We start from the raw sequence: 20533 nt of genomic DNA on the forward strand, positions 1-20533 counted from the left end.
ATAAACTCATATATATCAATATGAGATATTTCTTTAGATTTACGGCTTTAAAATTATGGATGCACTTGGATGTTTTTGCGTTTATTTATTCCTCCTTCTTACTGCCGTGCTCCTAGCTTTTCATTAGGCCCACTTCCGGGGCCCAGGATGCGGCCCCTGAGGCTCCGTCAGCCCGGTGCAGCTCCTCCCGCTCACCAGCAGACGACTCTCTCTCTCTCCTCCCCTCGTCGGCAGCAGAGGCTCCGCCCCTGAGCAGGTTACGGGGCGGGGCCTGGCTGTGCGGAGCCGGGGAGCGGAGCGTCTTTCTCCACAGCTGTGCTCCGCTCTTTGTCGGTCCCACCTCCGCCGCCTGCAGCGCAGAGCTGGTCCCAGGACACAAAGAGCCGGACGGACGGCATGAAATAAAGACGGAGCATGAGAGCGACGGGGGCGGCGCAGGGACACGAGCAGCCCAACCGGACTACGGTCTAAGTCCCGACACGGATACTCTGAGGCCTTACTCCAGACTGGACACGGAGCTCCGCCGATGTGCGCACCGGATTTTACCCACCAAAGACAGTCGATACCGGGCGGAGAGGGGCGGACTTCACCGCGCAGGTAGGGGTTTGTCGCCTCTGCTCCGGGGGAAAAAAAAAACAATGTTTCTGCGTCCTCTTTTATCGGCAGCGCTTTAACAAAGTGACCCAGTGTGTCGACTGCGGTGTCTAAGTGTTTGGTTTATTTTTGTTTTATTAAAAAGCTCCAAAAACTCCGCAGCAGCTTTAAAGCTCAGCCCGGGCCGGAGACGAGTCTGTTCGGGCGAAGGGAGCCGCTGGAGAGACGCCGGGAAACGAAGCTCCGGTGCCCCGTTTCTCTCCAGTCTGTGCTCCGCCGCAGTGCCTTTGTGTGTGTGTGTGTGTGTGTGTGTGTCGACTGTAGCCTACGTGCAAACTTGCTCGGGCAGCAGTGTGTAAGCTGCACGTAGACTGCAGGGGCCTCGTATCGGACTCCCGTGATCAAAATATATCGTCCCGGGAGAGAGAGGTTTTGTTACAGTGGTGATTTTATCGCTCCGGCTCGGAGACGCAGCTGTAATTGCGGGCATGACGTTAGTGAGAGAGAGCAAAGGCAGCAGGATAAAAGCCAAACACGGTGTCCGGTGCCTCGTTTTCATATGATTAATCTGAGGCTGGTGACTCCAGTTCCCTACTAAGGGATTAGGTAATATTTTTTCCGCTTCACCTCACTGGCTGCTTTAAACTGCTTGAACCCTCCGCCCTCCAAAGGGGACTGAACCAGCAGCCTGTTCCCGGACCTTATTATTCCTTTAGGGGCTTATAATGTGTCTGAGGCAGCGGGTCATTGTGTCTGCTCTCTCTGCAGGACCATAACGGGGTAATACCGGTGTGTAGGTTTTTTTGTTTTTTTTTTATCTGCGGGGGGGTTAAACAGGTTTCCTTGCAGTATTGAGAGAGTGGCGGTTTTGCTTTCCCAGAAATGGAGATACCGGTTTTCAGTCACCTATGTAATGCCCCAGGAGCCAGTCTGAGCTGCCTGTTAATCGTCGCTTTATCTGCACCAGGATGATTCATCGGGGGAACCAGTGGTTTGGGGTGTATGATCATAGGTGTTACCCTTGATGACTGCCTCTTTCTCTCTTTCCCTTTCTCTCTCAGGGCTGTGGGGCTTTAGGAGGGGCCATGGATAAAACTTTGCACATTCTTCAGAAAGCCTCAGACGGTGCGCCGGCAGGGATCTCCCTGGATGTGAGTTTAAATATGGACGAAGGGGAAGATTTCGCAGAGCAGCAGATCGTGGGACTCCCGGACAAAATACCTCTGGTGAAGCCTTATTTCAAAAAGAAGCAAAGGAAATTGGACGCCAAATGCCTCCACCGAGCCCTGGAGGATCCGATACTGACCACTTTACTGAGCACGGACACGCTGGTCTCCGGGGACGGGGTGTTTGTTCCCCGGAGCCAGCCGGGCCGGACTCCGGGAAACCTGTGCACGGCGGCCGTGGTGAAACAGGACTGTATCGGGCAGGTGTGTCTCAAAGATCCCGGAGCTGCCGACGACGCCACGGCTGCGGCTGGAGTCCCGGGGTTGATGACCCGGGACGGGGATGTGGAAATAGCCGATACTACTGCGGAGCTGGAGGAGACGGAGCGGCGAGGGGAGCGATCCAAGATCCCCGATCCCACCCCCAACAGCCGCTGCTTTCAGCTGAAACCTGCCCTCCGGGCGGCCGGGACCACGGTGACAATAACGCCCCCCGGCAGGGATATACCTCCCACAGTTGCACCCCAGCCTCCTCACCAGGAGGTGGCCATCAAAACCAATGACCTCCTGACCTCCGGGACTAAAAACCTTCAAGTCAAAGACAGCACTGGTCTCCAGGACCCCCTTCCCCTCCTCCTGCAGGCCGACAAAGGAGTGCTATTTCAGGATAAAAGTGAAGAGGCCTCCCTTGACCTGGTTTTTGAGCTGCTCACTCAACTCCAGTACCACACACACCAGTCAGACTCTGTGGACATTTGTGTGGATTTCCTCCAAGGACAGTGTGTTTATGGCAATGACTGTGCCCACCACCACACTGTCCTGCCCTACCACTGGCAGATCCACAGGACCAATAGTCAGACGTGGCAGAGCATAGCAGACGACTCCCAGGAACAGCTGGAGAGACTGTACTGCAACCCTGACAATGAGCAAATCAGGCTCAAGTTTCAGTAAGTATCCCACTCTATTTGCTGCAACCTGCAGGCTGCTTTATATTATACTGTGTAGACTGTTGGCACTCTGGTTACAGGCGTAAAGATACAGGATCCCATTGTGAGGGGAAGCAGTGCCAGACTTCTTCTGTGCTTCCCCTTATGGCCCTTGGGTACAGGATCACTTCACTTTCAAGTCAATATATTAAAGATAGGAATTTAAATTGCAATTACAGATTGCAATTATATATCACTTTCTTTCTGGGTAATACCACCTACATGTTATTTACGCAAGAAAAACACAAACTGTTAGTAATGTAGTATTAACTACAACATAGCAAACACGTGTTGGGATTTTGATGAAGAACCATCACACTGGATCCATAGAGCCAAAATGTACAGTACATTTCAGCCACACCAGAACATTGTTGTGTTGTGTTGTAAGTATTGCTGAAAAGGCTACTGTGCAGTAAATTGATAGGTACTTGTGACATGGCAACAAAGGTGCAGTAAGCTGATAGGCTGTTTGTGAATGATAAGCCACTTCTGGTTTGGTGTGGTGGAAACAGTAGACCTCTGCCTGAGCTTCCTCTTTGGTTTCACCACCTGTAGCAAACAGAAAGCATTGGCTCTACAGCTGTTCTGTGCATGTGTGGCTAATGGACTGTGACAAAGTGACTATGTTTCTCTGCTATTTTCACAACTTTTAGTACTGTAAATGTGGCCTATTTATCCATATATGATACTATTAGCCCTTTAATCCTCCATGTGTTTTTGGCTTTTACGTGCCTTCTAGTAAATATGTATCTCCATGTATGACTATGACTATTTCATGTGAACTATCATATCAGCTGTCACACCCTCGTGGAGGCATGGTGCAGCCTTTCCCAGCCCTGATATTGGTTATCTGTTTCCTGTATTTCCCGACTCCTGAAGCCAACCCTGTGATTGGCTGGAACTCAGGCAAGACTTAACAAAACTCATGGCAGAAAGCTGTGAACTTCCATGACCCTCAGTTGCCTTGTGAGGTCACTGACACAGACACACTTGGCAGCTTCTTTCCTTCCCTGGGTCACAGACTTGTACACCACTGTGTACACTCCAACACACGCACGCACACAGGGCTTGGCACGCAGATGCTTGCACGAATCGGCAGTTCAGTGGCTTGTACTGCTCACACGCACGCCTTTTAGTAGACAGAGATAAACCTCTCTTTCACTCTCTCACGCACCCACATAGATATACACACATGCAAGAACTTGGCGAGCCCAGGTTGGCTGACATAAAGGAGTATGCACTGCTTCCTGCACAGTACTGTGTGCACTACACAATGACAGCACCTATGTGGACTCTGTTAACTATACCCTAAACACAGGTTACCTACTTTTTGTTCTGTTTATAAACTCTGCTGTAGCTCGCATATTTTTTCTTTTGGTTTCTTGTGTTAGATGCTGTCTTTGCACTCTCACATCCAGCCTGAACATTACTTTTGATTACCTCCCAGTCAAAAAGGTTCACACCGTCTTCCTTGAAATGTTTGAAAACAGTGATAAGACATTTTTTTATTGCTTGTCAAAGCATCAGACCAAAAATCAGCAAATATAATTTGTCATACAAGGGTAAAAAACCCAAAACAAATCCTCACAAGTGAGATACTGCAGGTAGAGTATTCTGTGTTTAATGCTTCCGAGTATTGAATGAACTACTGATGATTGCTCTTCTCATCAGATAATCTTCATTTCTTCTCTAGCACGTGCACAAAAATGATACTGAGCAGTAGTTGTTCCAAAATCAGCAAACACACAGTCAATGTTAGATGAAGGTGTAGGCACGTCTTTAAGGCAACTAAATTAGCTAAATTACACATCTTAATTCTATTATGCTCATAATAAAATAGACAGAATGTGACAAATGATTTTGTCATTATATTCTCAAAATCATTGACCACATCCACACCCTCTATCACATCATCAGGCCTTTTGTGAGTTGCAGAGGCCTTTGAACAGCTTTGCGTATCTTTGTTTGCATTCGTCTGGACATTGTACATACACACATGTTTGTGTGTGTCTACAAAGAGTTGTATGCGCCTCTCTGTGTCAGGCTTGTTGACTCATGTTTTGAACTGAAACTCTATGCAAAGTGCGTATCACTCCTGCAAACAGGATGCGCACCTGGTGGTGTCAACCCAAATTCTTCAGAGGCCTTTTGAGTGTGTTATACTCTGATACAGTCAGACAAGACCATCTGGCTCACTTGACAGAAACTCCAGTAGAAACTGGAAATGCCAAAGCCGTTTTACCAACAAGTTTGACATATATTTGTTGTCATAACAAAAACAATTCTTCCCTGTGATATTGAGAGAAAAAAGCTGCTGTAAAATAGTTTTTTAAGTGAAAGATGTTTTTTGTTTTGTTTTTTTTTCGGGTTAGGGTTGAGTATCTATCAGAGTGATTAGAGTTATTTTCTCTAGTTTTCTGTTATGCTTTACAGTCTCTAAGAATTCAACTCGGCATGCTTTTATTTACAAGTTGGATGATCATTGAATTATATTGCATTTTACAGTATACCACTCCATTTAAATCGTTGGCTGTTTGTTGTTGTTTTTTTTTTTTAGAATTAAACTGCTTCTGAAGTATGATTGTATAGTTTTTGAGCACCTGGACATAAACCCCTCAGAAATGTCTGTAGGGTTTTTCTAACCCTGACTATTAAAAAAAACTGGTTGGTCTGTTTGAGAATGGTTGAGTTAAAACGTAACGTAAAACATGAAATTCCTCAGACTCATGACTCATGACACATGACAAATAAGTCATATGGGTTTCTAGATTTGGGCCGTTGTCTCCAGCAGGTAAACACAGGTTGTTCCAGGTTTAATCCAGTGTGTATGTAAAGCATAGGTCAGGGACATTTTCAGTTCTGACCTCTGTTGGAGGTGAATATTTTATTGTTTACTTCGGTGGTATGTTGACACTGGGTAAACTCAGAAATGGTTCAAGGCGCAGAGAGCAAAGCAGCCTGTCGAGGACAAGCCAGTGAAGTCGTGCCGTGTTCTGTTCACTCAGTTCTGGTTATTCATCACTGAGTTTAGTCATTTACTATGAGCTTTGTGTTGCATGGGGTTTGTGTGAAGGCCTTTGATACTTTTCTTTAGTGATGCAATCCAGCCTGTGATATCGTGCATGCAAATGCACACACAGGCACACAGGGAAAAGCCATCACTGTGGTTACCATGGCCAAATGATAACATTGTTAGTGGTCTAAAGAGCAGCAGATGACTTACCAAGTACTCCTGTCGGTATGGCAACACACATGTTTTGCCTTCTACAGCAAATAGAAAGAGACAGAGACACAAAGTGTGTGTGTGTGTGTGTGTGTGTGCACGCATATGCAGCTAAAAGGAATGGTACACAAAGAACCTTTACGATCTGTGTGTGTGTCTGCTTCTGCTTGTGTGCTGCACAGGCCATTGTACTGTGTATATGAATGTGTGTGTGTTCTGTGCCAAGCTGTTCCCATGTGTGTATGATCCATAGCACAGGTTAATCCCATCAATATGATAAGAAGCAATGGAAGTCCGGCTAATCCACTTTAGTCATGAACTCAGCAGTAAGGAGGAATGCCACAGTCATCGCTTCTAAAAGTTATACTGTGGTAATCCTGCACTGTAGGGCTGGTTGTCAACAGATTTATGCTGCGCTGTGTGTGAGTGTGTGAGTCAGAGAGAATATATGGAAAAGAAAGAAGACCCATGTCTGATCTGAAGCGTATTGCGGGTTTGAACTTCCTATTTGCAGCAATACAAATTCTCAACCAAAGCCCAACCAAATTTCTCAACTTTTAAGATTTGAAAAACATCATGCTGATTTTTTTTTTTAAGCAACGAAAGCAAAGCCATGGGGGAGAGAGAGAGACTTTTTTGTTGGCCAGGTGATGAAAGCCTGTCGTTAACTGACATAAAGAGTCACTAAGCACTAAGGGCAGGCCGACCTGACACCAAGGTGTATGTGCATGCCTTTGTGCCTGTGTGTGTGTGTGTGTGTGTGTGTGTGTGTGTTTATATCGTGGGGGATTCCAAATTGCCTCATTGTACCAAAGAAAAAATCAAGGATGGTTGTGTCTACGAGAGCTTGTTTGCGTGCTGTGATTGTATGTGTGAAAAGAATTGGTGTCAGATAATCAGACTGAGTGTGTGCGTCTGTGTGCGTGCGTAGCTATAACGTGTCAGACAACCCATGCCATGAATCAGTCGGGCAAGGTCTGTGTCAGCCTGCCACTTATTACTCTGAGTCAGCCTTCGTTGCCATATCCATCTTTAGTTTTTTCCCTCTCCATCTTTTGCTTTTAATTCCTCTGTAGTCCTTGGTCCACTACATTCCCTATTTCTTGCCCCTTTTCCTTCACTCCTTGTATTGTATTTTTCATCCTTCAAATTTCCCTTGAGGGTCCAAAGACTTGTAAAAGTTATGGACAAATGTGTGTGAGCGTCTGCACTCAAACAGTATCCCTTTCCTCTCTTCTTTGTTTCAGTCGAACTCTTTGTCTTCTCTTCTCATCTCCCCCTTTTTACGCTCACATTTGGCACCCTTATGAACCTCTATGTTTTCTGAACGTGAGCCTAATGATGCGGTGTAGAGGAGGACAGAAAGATACAGTCTTACAGAAACCATCTAGGACATGCAGGAGACAACACTGAACATTTTTCCTCTTCTGTCCTGTGTGTGTCGTTGCTTTCTTGTTTGTTCACCACCTTTCGAGCTGAAAATCTAATTCAAATGGAAGATATTTGAATAGATAACTGGAAAGTTAATAGTTCCAGTATGAGGAAGTAACACTAACCTATGACATCAAGGTTGTGTGTGTGTGTGTGAGAGCGGGAAGGCCTTCGTCAGCAGATTTAGTTGTCTGACTTATCTAGGCGTGACTGAATTTAGTTTGCGTGTGTGTGCATGAATCTGTTGAAAGAATGCATGTGTGCATGTATGAGGGTGAGTGAGCGTTCATGTTTTTTTTCTTTTTTCTTTTTTGTTTTTAAGTCTGTGACGTTCATAATAGCATGACTGATGCTGGTATGCGGGTCGTTGTATGTGTAGCCGTGAGAAAGTTTGAAGGTGTATGTGTCTATTTGGATAAGTGTGCTGAAGGCAGAGTGGGGGATTAACAGCCATTTTGACAGAGCAGTGAGTTTTCTTAACCTTTATTTATTCAGGAAAAGGTTCTGCTGAACAGGGTATTTAGTCCTTTTTTCCCCAGTGACTTCTTGCACTTACATTCAGGACTAATCACGCCTGGGAGCTACCCGGCACAAGAGCAAGAGCAGGTTTGCTGCATTTTCAGCACCATATGCTTTGCTCAAGGGCCTTTAGCTCACCAACACCCCTCCTGACTCAGTTGGGTTTTCCATTCAAATATGTCTTTCTAGGTCTGCTCTGCATTTTCCAGTCAGCTTTCTTGTGTGTGTTTGTGCGTGTACCTTTGAACAAACTTGCAGTGGCCCAAAATTTCAAGCGTGGTCTTGAAAATGTTGACATTGCCAGAGAGGGTGTGCCTTGTTTCTCTCTCAGCTTCTGATTGGCCTCCAGGTTGAAAAGCACCGGATTCTCAGTGCACTTAATTTAACTGGTGGAATTTTATTTTTAGAGCAACACAAACTAGTCTGGGAGCGAGGGAGAGAAAGAGTCTGTTAAAGGCTTGGAAAGTCATTGACTGACCTCTCTGGAGACATGTCTTTTGTCTATGTGTGTGAAAGAGACAGAAAGATAGTGGTAATGAGTGAGATGAGGAGGTGGCCTGTAAATGTGCCAAAGTTCAGTAAACTTCCTCATAATAAAAACCAGGAGCTTATACATGTGCACGTATCACGAGCAACTCCTGATGGTGCACGCACAGAAGCTCTTGTCATCATAAAGCTCCACTGCAGGCAGAAACTGTTCTGTCCTGAGACACAGAGACAGAGAGTGTGAGACATGCAGGTGCACCTACTGCCCTTTTTTGTGCAGACATAAAAGACAGAGAGAAGCAGTGAAACAGGGAACAGGGCAGAGACATGACAGAGCTAAAATAAAGAAAACACAGTCAGGAGCTGAAGTATGATGTGCTGTTAATGTGCAATTCATTTGTCTGTGCTACATTTTAGTTCCTTCTCTCCCACATCCTCCTCTTTTCATCTACCAATTCATTCTTTTTTCTCTGTTCTCACCTCTGTCTTTTGAATTAAATACTCATTTTTCTTTTGAAACTCTCTTTAGATACTTGAATGCATGGAAATATTCCTGAAAACATTAACTTGCACATCTGCTGTTATCTGTCTGCAACATATTTCTGGGAATCATTGACTGAGCTATCAGTTGCTGTTTTGTTTCTGCACGTGCTCATTGGATGAATTCCTATTTCACTTCCCCTTACAGAGATGCAGTCACACTGTGACTTAGCATAAGCTCACACTGTACATACAGTGTCTATAGATGATTCTATCAAAGCGCACGGATGTTTTTGTAAAATGATTCACCATCCTGACCTTAACTGGCGCGTGTGTGTTACCAGTATTTGGACTCAGCAGACGAAACTGAATGCTTTGATACCTTATGTCCATTATAATATGAGATTTCACATCTACACACACATCACACACCCCTTTTTTCTGTAAAACCTTTAACCTTCAAACAACCATAATTGCTTCAGTGCTTTATTTAGCACAAGCCTTAGGCACAAAAATTAGCAGAAAACTTCACTTTTCACACATGCGCACACACACAACGATGCCTAACCTTTGACATCACATCCAGTTAGTTTACCGGCACAAATCAATAAACCCATTAACACTGTCTGGCTCTGTGCATCTTTTTTTGTGTGTTTTATCAGTGTGGTGTCATGAGCAATCGTCACATCCCTGTGCATATGTGTCTGGAGGTTTCTGCTTCCCTGTCTGTCTTCCATCTGTGGCATAGCGTGCCAGTGCATGATGCCCACATTTATGTAAGCGGTATGTCTGACCCAGAAAGGATTTGCCAGAGGCCCTATGGAGGACTCTAATGTAGAGAGACTGATGCACACACAGACACACACAGACCACTTACACAATGGGTTTTAACTCGTACCTTTTGAGACAGCAAGGTTAAGGGAAGTTGCATGTATGCCCATGATATTATAATACGTTTCTACTATTTAGGAGGTGTAAATAATATTTTATATGTCCATATATACAATTTGCATTCAGTTGAGAGTGGGTATACAAATTCAACCCTTAAACAAAAAGCTCAGGATAAACACCAGTGATTAGCTAACGTGTCCGAATATTGTATGTCTTACTTTCTTTAATCTGTGCATGTTTACATGTGGCATGTAAATCATGTAGCTGATGCTCCTGTGTGACTCATTCTGAGCAGGCAATTAGAGGTTTGCCCGTTTTGCTTCAGGATGCTTGGGTTAAATTAGGCTTCCATCGCCAGCAGCATGACCAGACATGTGGCTGCCGATGGAACTATAAACTGTGACCATTTAACAACAAGGTCACTGTGCCACAGCCACATGTTGGCTGACAGTGTGAAAGGGAATGTGAATTGTGTTTGTTCTGTCTGATGCAGGATTTTTTTTTTTTTACAATGGCTTCAACTTTGTATTTCAGGGGTCGAGTGTTTTCTCTCGACTTTGTGATGATGCGAGTATGCGACCTGGAGTTTGACCGCGTCCGACGATTGAGCACTCCCCCCAGCCCACTGCCCCCACCCACAACTAGTCCAAACCCCACCCCAAGCTGTCACACAGTGTGGAAGTACTATTGCAGAGACAACTTTGGCTGGAGGGAATACTCTGAGGTGAGCTTTTGTTTGTGTGTATGCTCTATGAACATAAGGCCAGACACATTGTGTCTGCCCACACCAATCAATTTCACCACTGTGATGCGATCAATCTAGAGCCACAGACACATATGTATATAGACCTCAGCCATTTGCTATTTATTCCACCAAATCAGTGACGTCTGGCTGTTTCCTCTCTTTTTGTGTGTGTGTTTGTGTGTGTGTGTGTCTCTCTCATGATGACATTTATCACCTTGACTTTTTTTGTGTTCATTTTACCTTATATGAATGAAACCTCCCTCCTCAAACTCTCCACTCCTCTTTTGAATTAAAATGCCACGAAATATATAAAATTATATACAATTTAGTCCAAACTCTCATTTTGACTCTCTGTTATCTTTATTTTCCTCTCTTTCCTGCTCCGCAGCCAGTTGTGAAGCTCATAGAGGAAGCAAGTTCGAGGGGTCTGAAGGAGGTGCGATTCATTACGCTCCAGAACCAGTATATCCTTAACATCAAGGAGGGCTTCCAGCAGAACGCCATCTTTGGGTTCAGACGTCAGATCAAGAAGCGGCCCATGTTCATGTCCTCTGTGATGCTTGCACCCCACTTACAGTAAGTAAAGACACTCAGCACTTGTAGTAGCTGTTTCCAGAGCTGGTACAATAACGAGGTGAGCAGGCACATAAACCTAGGTTGGTTGTTACTGTACCAGAGTTTGCCGTTGACTTTGAAGTTACAATGCTAAAAAGTTTCCTATTACTTCCAAACAGTACATTGATTTCTCGGGGAACAAAGCACTCAGATATGCTTCAGGGTTTTTCATTTCTGCTAGTTAATGGTGAGGCAAAGTGGCAGGAACACTCAGTACTTAGTTGAGATGTAGAGGTCATTCACTTTATTGATAGTCTCTCTTTGTCCTGCTCCTGTTTCCTTTTGTACTTTGGCAAAGTCTCACCATTAAACACTCAGACCTCAACCTTGTTATGGTACATTTAATATTTTGGCTATCAACGCACGTTGACCATTCAAACAAAGTCTAGTGCCTAGCAGCATAAACAGGCATAGTCACACACACATACACACAAAGAGGTTGGCTCCACCTATGGCTCACTGTGTTCACTGAGCGACCCGAGTTCCTGTTTGGAGACAGGCAGACGAAGGTCAGTACACAAAGCTAATGTCATAGTTAGGGCTGAATATCCAAAAGTCTCTGAACATCACATTCACCCCTTAATCATTTTCAAGAGCGTGGCGTCCCAGCAGTCTGTGTAGAACTCGAAACCCATATTAACACTTGCAAATTACAGCTCAGATATTTGGCACATCTACCTGAGTCACCAGGAGCAGCTGCTGCTCTGTGCAGAATGAAGCAGGCCTGAACCAGACAGATAAAAAAAATGAGATAATGAGACAGATGACAGGCAAGGGGAAGAGTAGACAGAAGAAGAAAAACTGAAAGAGGAAGCACAAAAAGTTTGTTGAGTCTTAAAACTAGTGAATAAATCTGTGAATTACATGAGTTCAGGACAAAAATTAACAGATTTTAAAAAAAAATCCCAGGTGCCATTTTCTGTGTGGCAGCAAAGTGATCTGCTTCGCTGCCTTCTCTTCAGTCATGTTCTTGTGACATTAGATTGGAAACAAGCGGAGTCATCTTAACCCATTTGCAGATTATTTTTTCTCGCTACTGATGCAGAGCAGGCTGCTCTATCATTTGTCCTGCCAGTGTCCTGCACAGAGCAAGCCCTAGTGCAAGCTGTTCCAGCAGGGCCCTGACTGTCAAGAGAAGACAAAATGGAGAGAGGAAAATTAGCTGGAGGAAGCGGCAGAGAGAGAAAGAATGAGGGAGAAAGAGACAGCGAGATAGAGAGCACAGTGAGAGGAAGTGAGAGAGGGCAGTCTAAATGGTTTCCAGACTAGGAGCACAGCAGAGTAAAGCTGGTGAGCGAAGGAGTGTGAAAAAGCAACTATGGGAAGCTGGAATTTGGATCAAGGGATTTGTTCTTGGGACTTTTTTTTTATGTTTAGTTTGTGTGTGGGTGTATATGCGTGCCTCAGTTAATCACTTAGTGGTGACACATCTGATCACACAGTAAACCATTAAAATCTTGTTGTTAACATTTTCTGCTTGGTTGAGTTTATTAAATTTTTCTGGGTGAATGTAAGCAAGTCAATGCAATGACTTTCCAAGTGACCAAAGGAAGGTGTGTGTGTGTCTGTGTCTGTGTCTGTGTCTGTGTCTGTGTCTGTGTCTGTGTCTATCAGGAGCAATCTGTGGCTTAGAGCTTGAGGTCATTAACTTGATTGGCACTCTCCCTCGATCCCCCCCCCTTCTCCTTCTCCTTCTGTCATCTCTCTGCCAATGATGTTATTTTTGGCTTGCTCTCTTTTCTCTTTCTCTCTCGCTCTCTCTCTCTCTCTACACCTTATTATCAGTCCTAATCTTTCACCTTCCTCGCTCTTTCTCTCCCCCAGTTCCATCAGCCCCTTATTATCTGTCTCTTTTCATTTCACACTTGTTTTCTGCACCAGGCTGCCTGTGATCTTTTCAAAGCTCACCGGGAATAGAGACATTGATCGTGGCGAGAGATTGAGATGGGACAGGCAAGATGAGAGAGAAAAGGGAAAAAGAATGGTGGCACTGACTCAGGGTCACCTGATCGCAGTCTCTTGACACCACACACGCATGCTGTCTGATGGCTGTGAGGAGTAACAGCATTTGCAGTTATGGAGCGATAACTTGGCAGCCAAACCATTGTTATTGACTCAAATTCCAGACACAATAGTTCTTTTGTCATTTCCTTGACAGTACAGCAATTGGCATTTTACTGCCCCCTCCTCTTCTCTCTTCTGTCTCGTTTTCATTCCTGTTTCTCCCTCACTCTGCCTCCCTGTTGTCTTGTGTGGTGTCTGGCTTTCATTTTCACGTGGACCTGCTGGGTCGGTAACGGCTGTCGGCTGCTCCACTCTGCAGCCCAGTGATGTCATTGTTGACGCATGGTGAGATATGATTTTGGAAGTTCAGATGTGCCGGTTCAATGCGGCAGACGTTTGTTTGCTTTGGCTTTATGATGCAGTCCTGATTGGAAATTCATGGGAATGAGGCAGAGAAAGGTAAAGAAATAAGTGGCCGGATGCTCTGTGATACAGTGTTGTAGCTGAACAGGTCTGGGATGTTGCCTTCACTGACCCTCAGATGGAAATAACACCGAGGTATAAAATACAGCACTATGTGGGGTAATGAGATCTGCAGTACACAGTTAAAGCAGGAACTAACACTTCATACTAACACTATCATAAAGTCTGTTACTGTCAGATCGGATAAAAGAGATAACTGAATGCTGCTCCAGTTTTCTTTTTATCCATCTTTTAGTAATTGTGTTCTAGTAATGTGTTTTATAGTCAGACATCAAATAACTGGAATTAATTGGTGCTGTACTCAACAATTGGGAACTACTTTCCAAATAATTACACAACTGTTTTCATGAACCTGATTGAATTATAAACCTTTCTACATATGAGTAAAAATTTTAATAGCCAGTTTAACATCTTCAGATGTCTTGGTTTGTCCGACCATCAGTTCAAAATACCTCATTATTTGGTTTACAATGATGTAACATGCAGAAAATCACAAACTCTTTACAACATTAGAACTGGAACCACAAATGTTTAGATTTATTTTCTTTCCTTGTTGCTGATTCTTTTTCCTTCTAATCAAACATCTAATGTTTTGTGCCATTTTGACTTTTCCAGGACGTTGGGCGGCCTTTCTTCATCCCCCCTCCCCTGTTCCCGCTCCTCCTCCATTTCCTCCTCCACCTCCTCATCCATGGATCTCTCTGTGGCACATCCCCTCTCACCAACCACCACCAACCCACCCAGCCTTTTTCCGGAAACGTGGTTGCCAATGACGATGAGCCAGGACTTCCTGCAGGTGCCGGTCTCGCGTGAGGACCGCAGCTACCGCACGGTGTACAGCCTTTTCCACAAGACAGTGTCAGAGACCAAATTCAGGATCATCAAGATACTGCGTGTGCAGAACCCTTTCCTCTGGGAGAAATACAAGAGGTGAGCAAAGCAGTGGCAGCATTTAACTTTTTTTATAGCATTTCCCCATTGCATAAGACATAATCTTTTAATCTAAACACAAATCAGCAGATGCTATTTTGAGAAGTTGTTGAATTAAACGTGACTGTTTATCAGCAGCTTCTACATTGTGAAAATATTATTATTATTATTATTCTAACAGGAGAATTTAGTCATTGTGATAGTAATGAATGTTTACCACTTAATATACTACTCATGATTTAAGTTTCGTTTCTACTGTTACTGTAATATTTGTTTGCTGGTTTCACATACTTTGCTGTTAAATAGAGTCAGATTTTTATTTTTTTTTTTTGCTGAACTCTGGTTGTTTCAAACCCAGCTACATATGTTCTTGCAGAAAAGAGACAAGAAAAAAATTCTCAAGAACAAATACGGGGTGAAAAAGTCACAAGCGAGAAAGAAAAGAAAGACAATAGGGCAAGTGGGACCAGCTGTGTAGCGTTACTTCGTGAGAATAGGTCCACAGTGGTGTGTGAACATGGAGGATGCTCAGAGATGGTTGATGCTGATGTTTGTGTCGCAAAAGCAGTGGGCTAACCACTGTGGTTGAACAGGGCAGGTCCAATCAGCTGTGACAGTTATACTCTCCCACACTAACTGGTACCACACGGTTTCACAATGGCTGACAGAGTGTGTGTGCATGTGCATGATTCTGAAACTGATACCCTCTTTGAATGTCACTGGATTTCCTCTTCCCACACTTTGGTAATGAAAAGGAAGCCATAAATTGTTTGTTTGCGTGTCTGTGTGTGTCTGCATGGGTGTATTGAATGGCTGTTTGGTCATGTGTGGAAGTGAATGTGGCGTGAGGCTTGGGTGCATGCAGTGTTAGTCTGTGCCAGGTCAATAGCTGTGTAGTCATGAGAGGTCATGCCTGGGTCACAGCTCTTGGCTTGAAAGTGCTTTTGCTAACATCAAACAAAGCGTGGGTGTTTGTTGTTCAAAAAGTGACCCAACTTTCTTACCCAGTTTTTATGCCTTATTTTTATTTTTTGACACAGCCTTTGAACGCATTTTTTTTTATAGCATTTGCAAAACTGTCTCATCTTTTGTCTCTCTCTGATCCAACAGGAAGAAGGAGTACATGTCACGCCGGATGACAGAGATGGATCGGCTGCTGAGCGAGCGCCACCTTTTCCACGGCACCTCGGCTGATGTGGTGGAGGGCATCTGCAAGCACAACTTCGACCCGCGAGTTTGTGGCAAACACGCCACAATGTTTGGCCAGGGCTCCTATTTTGCCCGCAAGGCTGTCTACTCCCATAACTTCTCCAAGCGCTCACTCAAAGGAGTCCACTGCATGTTCCTAGCCAAGGTCCTCACTGGCAGGTGCGTGTGGACGTCATGAAGTATTTGACCATGCATAGAATTTAGACGTTCTTATTCCCCGTTTAACATGATTTAGCTATTTTATTTGCGATTGGATCCATGGATCAAATGTTGGATCATAGTATTTGTAATTTAAATCACAGTATTGGTATATATTTGTTGAGCTCTGAAGCACATGGTGGTGCTGTCTGTTATGGGTAATGCAAAATTAAATACACAAAACACCCTACATCATTCATTTGGATCATTGAAATTTTGAGCTGCTTTTCCATGAACCATCATCAGGTCATGCTGTGGATCACGCCAGTCCTAGTCCCTTCAGCTGCAAGTCAAATCTGGAGCCACACATGTAAAACAGCAGATTTGGCCAAACCATCACACATCATCAGCTTTATTACGCTGTAGCAGGCAGTCTGTGGTGCACCCAGAGGACGGTGTGGCAGTTTGAAAAAGCACTGCACTCAACCCCAGTTCACTCCAATCCTCATTTCAATCTGTTCCACAGTGCAGGCAGAGACATTGCTTCCAGACTTGAGCAGGGATATAGGCCAATAAGGAAGATGTCTGTACAGTGTGATTAACTTTCCGGTCTGAAACTGTATCTGGTGCACAGACTCCTTAACGGCTCTGCCCACTGTCTTTCTCTGCAGCTGAAAATGTTCTTATTTCAACATGTTTCATTTATGACCCCAGAGAAAATTGTACACAGATTGATGGATTATGGTTCTTTAGGGCTTGACATGAATATTTAAGAAAGAAAAAACAAACTGGTTCAAATGCGTTGACTCATGACTTACACTACATGCATTTCATGCACTTACAGCATATGCTTATATTATTTAAGATTCTCTAAAACACAGAGAGGAGCAGCAACCTCATAATCATTAAATTTAGAAGAGTCTGGATCGTAACCTCTTCTTCTGTTACTCCAGACTGAATGCTAATCTTCTTGCAGCAAATGTCCCAGTTTTCACCCAGTATGACCGTACATAATCCCAACTAAAGAACTAAACTGTCTCCTCCGTCTCTGTTTTGTCTGCATAGGTTTACTGTAGGAAATCCCTCAATGCGACGACCTCCTCCCATCAACCCTCGGGTCCCTTCCAGTGACCTTTATGACTCCTGTGTGGACAACTGGGTGGATCCCCAGATCTATGTCATCTTCAATGATGACCAGAGCTACCCTTACTTTATTATTCACTACGAGGAGGTACCCAGCACCGTCGCTGTCTAAGCCCTGGATCAACCTGGACCTGCTTGTATTTGCAAATAACAATTCATAGTTTCCTTTGGTCTGTTAAGGTGTTAAATTGGTGGAGTTTAGTAGTGAAGGTGAAAAGGAACAATAGCTGAAATATATTACTGTGGCTTTAACTAGCACTATTGGGATCACTTGGTAAGACTGAACTTCACCCATCTGCTTTAGGACAAAACAAAATCTATGAAATATTTGCAAATACTCAGTGGTCCTAGTCTTCAGTCCACTGGATCTAACTCGACTGGACTGGAGTGAGGAACAACAAACTGGTTAGAACCGGATTCTATTAGACTAAACTGGACTACTTAAATGATGACTTCCGTTTCATCCAGTGAAACAAACAGCTGCAACAGACTTGACTCAAATACCACAGTTTGTTATCTAGTACGAACAGGAGCCTCTTGATGATCATGGACGCTTATGGATTTAATCTACTTTATTATTCTGGAGCAGATGCAGGAAAAAAACTAGTCCCATCATTATTTTGACTTAGTGTTATGGCTGTATATCACTTCAGTTCCACATCAGGACAGGCGCTGTGTTAGACAATTAGCATCTTGCCAGAGCTGTGAATCCCCAACCTTCTTTTTTTTTTATTCTGAAGAAGCAGCAATGAACCAATCAGAGGCTTCTATACAGAAACTAAACTCCCCCCTTCCATCATTCTCTTGCTAAAAAAACAAAAAACAAAACAAAACAAAACATATTAAGTGTTTACTCAACCTCCAGCCAATGTTTTTTCAAGTGTATGTGCTGCGTGTTTGAACCTTTTCATTTAGTGGACATGAATCTTGTGGCCTCTTCAACCAGACAATGGACATGAGTTTCAGTGGGACCTTTCCAAATGGACATCCACATCCCCCAAACCCCCAGACAGAGGATTCACATGAAGCCTGTGCTGCTCCCAGTGGGTGTTTTTGCCTTTACACCCACCACTTTGATTCCTCGAGGGTGACTGAAAAGCCGGTAGTTTCCTGCTGAGGCTTGATGATGATGGTTCTGGTGCTGTGGCAGCAGCAGTGGTGTAGAGTTTTGATAGCAACCCACCCCCTCTGAAACTCATCTCTCCTGGACCGCTCTCTTGCTCAGAGACAGTAGACATGTTTTACTGAGACAAACTGTACAGATGTTCTCTGTTTATATTTGAACTGTGTGCCTTTTGTTCATAAAAATGTTTATTTATGTTAGTTTAATGTAACATTGATTAAATAAAGAATCAAAAAGAGAAAATGACTTAATTGGTCAAATTATGCCTTATTCAAATTCATGAATTTTTCCCCTTAACTCCTACATATTCCTGTGAACAGACAAATCAAGGCTCTAAAATTAGCTTTGCATCATTGCTCGCAAAGTGAGCTAATAAACACACAAAGCAGCAGAGGCAGCCTAGTTTAGCACGTAATATGAAGATATGCAGACCAAAGGTAACAAACCCCCCCACCTGCAGCTCAATCACTGTGATGTTTTGAGGGACAGATTTGCACAATTTTCAGTAAGCACAACCACATCACAATCAAATCTCAGCCAAGAAACAACAAACAATTCCTGTTTCTCCGTTTTGGAGAATAAGAATATATTTCCCGAATTGTTGAACAATTGGTTCACAGAACTTCTGACCAAGACAATAAGTTCTGCTTATTGTAACTGTTGGTTTTTGGCAGTTCGCTGCAGCTCTCCTTTCAATGAGAACTACATGATATTAGTTTTGTTCAGCTGATTATTTGTTATTGTTTTGGTTGAGAGGTAGTGACAGAAGCAAAAAAGTTCTCATGCTCAACCCTTCCTCTGTCTGCCACCCACACCCACTGACCCCAGCAGTACATTATGTGAGCACCATGCCTAATGTGGTCCAGAGGGAGGCTGGCCGAGGTAGTTATCTCTCCCAACCCAGCGACGGCTCACACGGGGCAAACAGCAGACCTCACCAGCTCGCTCCTCCTCAGACCAACTTCTTGCTCCGGTTGTATCGTTCACCTCATCTGTTGTCTGTCTATGCTTAATCCTTTTATCTAGCTTTTCTTTCTGTCTCTCTGGCTTGTTTTGTTTTGTATATTTTATTTGTCTCCAAGGCCAAAGAGATTATTTAGGACAAAGCGGGCATGTCCTCAGTATTTTATTATTTCTGTATTTTTGGTGAGAAGTTGGGGTTTAGTTTGATATCTTACCGAACCCCTTCTTTGCTTTTCAGTAAAGATTTAGATAAGATCAATAATACTTTCATTGCTGTAAATATAAATGAAATGAATGTACAGCCAGCAACTGTTTGCTTAGTTTGACACAAACAGAAAATCCACAAACCAGCACGTGTTAAAGATCACTAATTAACATGTTCTCTTATCCCGATATATTTTTAATCTGTTCAAGCTGCACCAAAACTGAAGTAGAAGAATGATAAGTGTGGTTTTACAGCAGTACTGAGAGTCGGACTCTTTTTGCCTTTTCTGCCTCGAGTGTGACAACACGGACAACTCTGCACACAGTCACACATCGACAAACTATTTCCCTAAACACAAATGGTGATTCTTTTCATCTGATAGCCTCTACATGTTTAAATTCCTCAATCCGAATAATAAATTATGAGAAGAAATCTTCAGTATTTACCCCCCTGAGTTGTATTTATTTTCAATCCCACATTGAAGTATGTGATTTATCCTCCTCCATATTCCTTTACCTCCCTTCGCTTGGCTCTGTGCTCGGCCTAAGGTCACTGTGTTGTGTTGGACTGTTGTGCTGATCCTTGCTTTTTGGCAGAGGGGAGGGGGAGGGGAGGGGGGAGAAGAGTGGGATAGCGAGCTGAGAGGAGGATGAGGAGTTATTTTGCTCTCTTCGTGCCTCCTCGCTGAGCTGCGTGCCTGTCTGCTCTTCTCGTGTGCATGCAAGATTGCGCAGGTTGCCCTCTGTTTGCCCCCATCGCTCTCTCTCAATCTCTATCTTGCTATCTCCCAGTCTCTCTCTCCTAGCTTCCCCCTCTTAATCTCTCCAACAGCCTTTGCCTCTCTCTTTTTCCTTTTCCAACCTGCCCTCTTTCATCGGCTCTGAACAGCTTAAAATCCTTCTACCCTCTCATCTTAATGATTCTATCCTCTACTCCCCCTCTCTCTCTCTCTCTCTCTCTCTCTCTCTCTCTCTCTGTAAGTCATGCAGCAGGCACTGGCTGGATTTGTTTGCCTGACTGCCCTCCAGGAATTGCTGCTGGGGCACAGAAAGAACTACTTTGTAGACCTGCTGGCTGAGGTTAGAAGAGGAGGGACAGAAGAGGAGGAAGTGCACAAGAAGAGATTTGGAGTGAGGGGATGAGAGGAAAGAAGAGATGAGAGAAATGAGGGAAGTGGAGGAGGGAGATAAAAAAGCAAC

General features: G+C 44.0%; 1 protein-coding gene across 1 annotated transcript; it reads left to right on the forward strand.

Moving 5' to 3' along the window:
• The first annotated feature begins 300 nt into the window (after window positions 1-300).
• Window positions 301-17859, forward strand: tiparp (TCDD-inducible poly(ADP-ribose) polymerase). Its single transcript, XM_029518019.1, has 7 exons — window positions 301-597; window positions 1656-2707; window positions 10311-10500; window positions 10910-11097; window positions 14239-14553; window positions 15664-15921; window positions 16966-17859. Exons 2-7 carry the CDS (start codon window positions 1680-1682, stop codon window positions 17153-17155), a joined length of 2169 nt encoding a protein of 722 aa, XP_029373879.1. The 5' UTR covers window positions 301-597; window positions 1656-1679; the 3' UTR covers window positions 17156-17859.
• The last annotated feature ends 2674 nt before the right edge of the window (window positions 17860-20533 follow it).

The sequence above is a fragment of the Echeneis naucrates genome, chromosome 13 (assembly GCF_900963305.1).
Source record: "Echeneis naucrates chromosome 13, fEcheNa1.1, whole genome shotgun sequence".
Lineage (NCBI taxonomy): Eukaryota > Metazoa > Chordata > Actinopteri > Carangiformes > Echeneidae > Echeneis > Echeneis naucrates.

Bases quoted from the DNA above. Each gene is read 5' to 3' on its own strand.
- tiparp (XM_029518019.1), top strand. From the start codon at position 1,680: ATGGATAAAACTTTGCACATTCTTCAGAAAGCCTCAGACGGTGCGCCG. The intron at 10,501-10,909 runs GTGAGCTTTTGT...CCTGCTCCGCAG, and splicing joins GCTGGAGGGAATACTCTGAG to CCAGTTGTGAAGCTCATAGA. The intron at 14,554-15,663 runs GTGAGCAAAGCA...CTGATCCAACAG, and splicing joins CTCTGGGAGAAATACAAGAG to GAAGAAGGAGTACATGTCAC.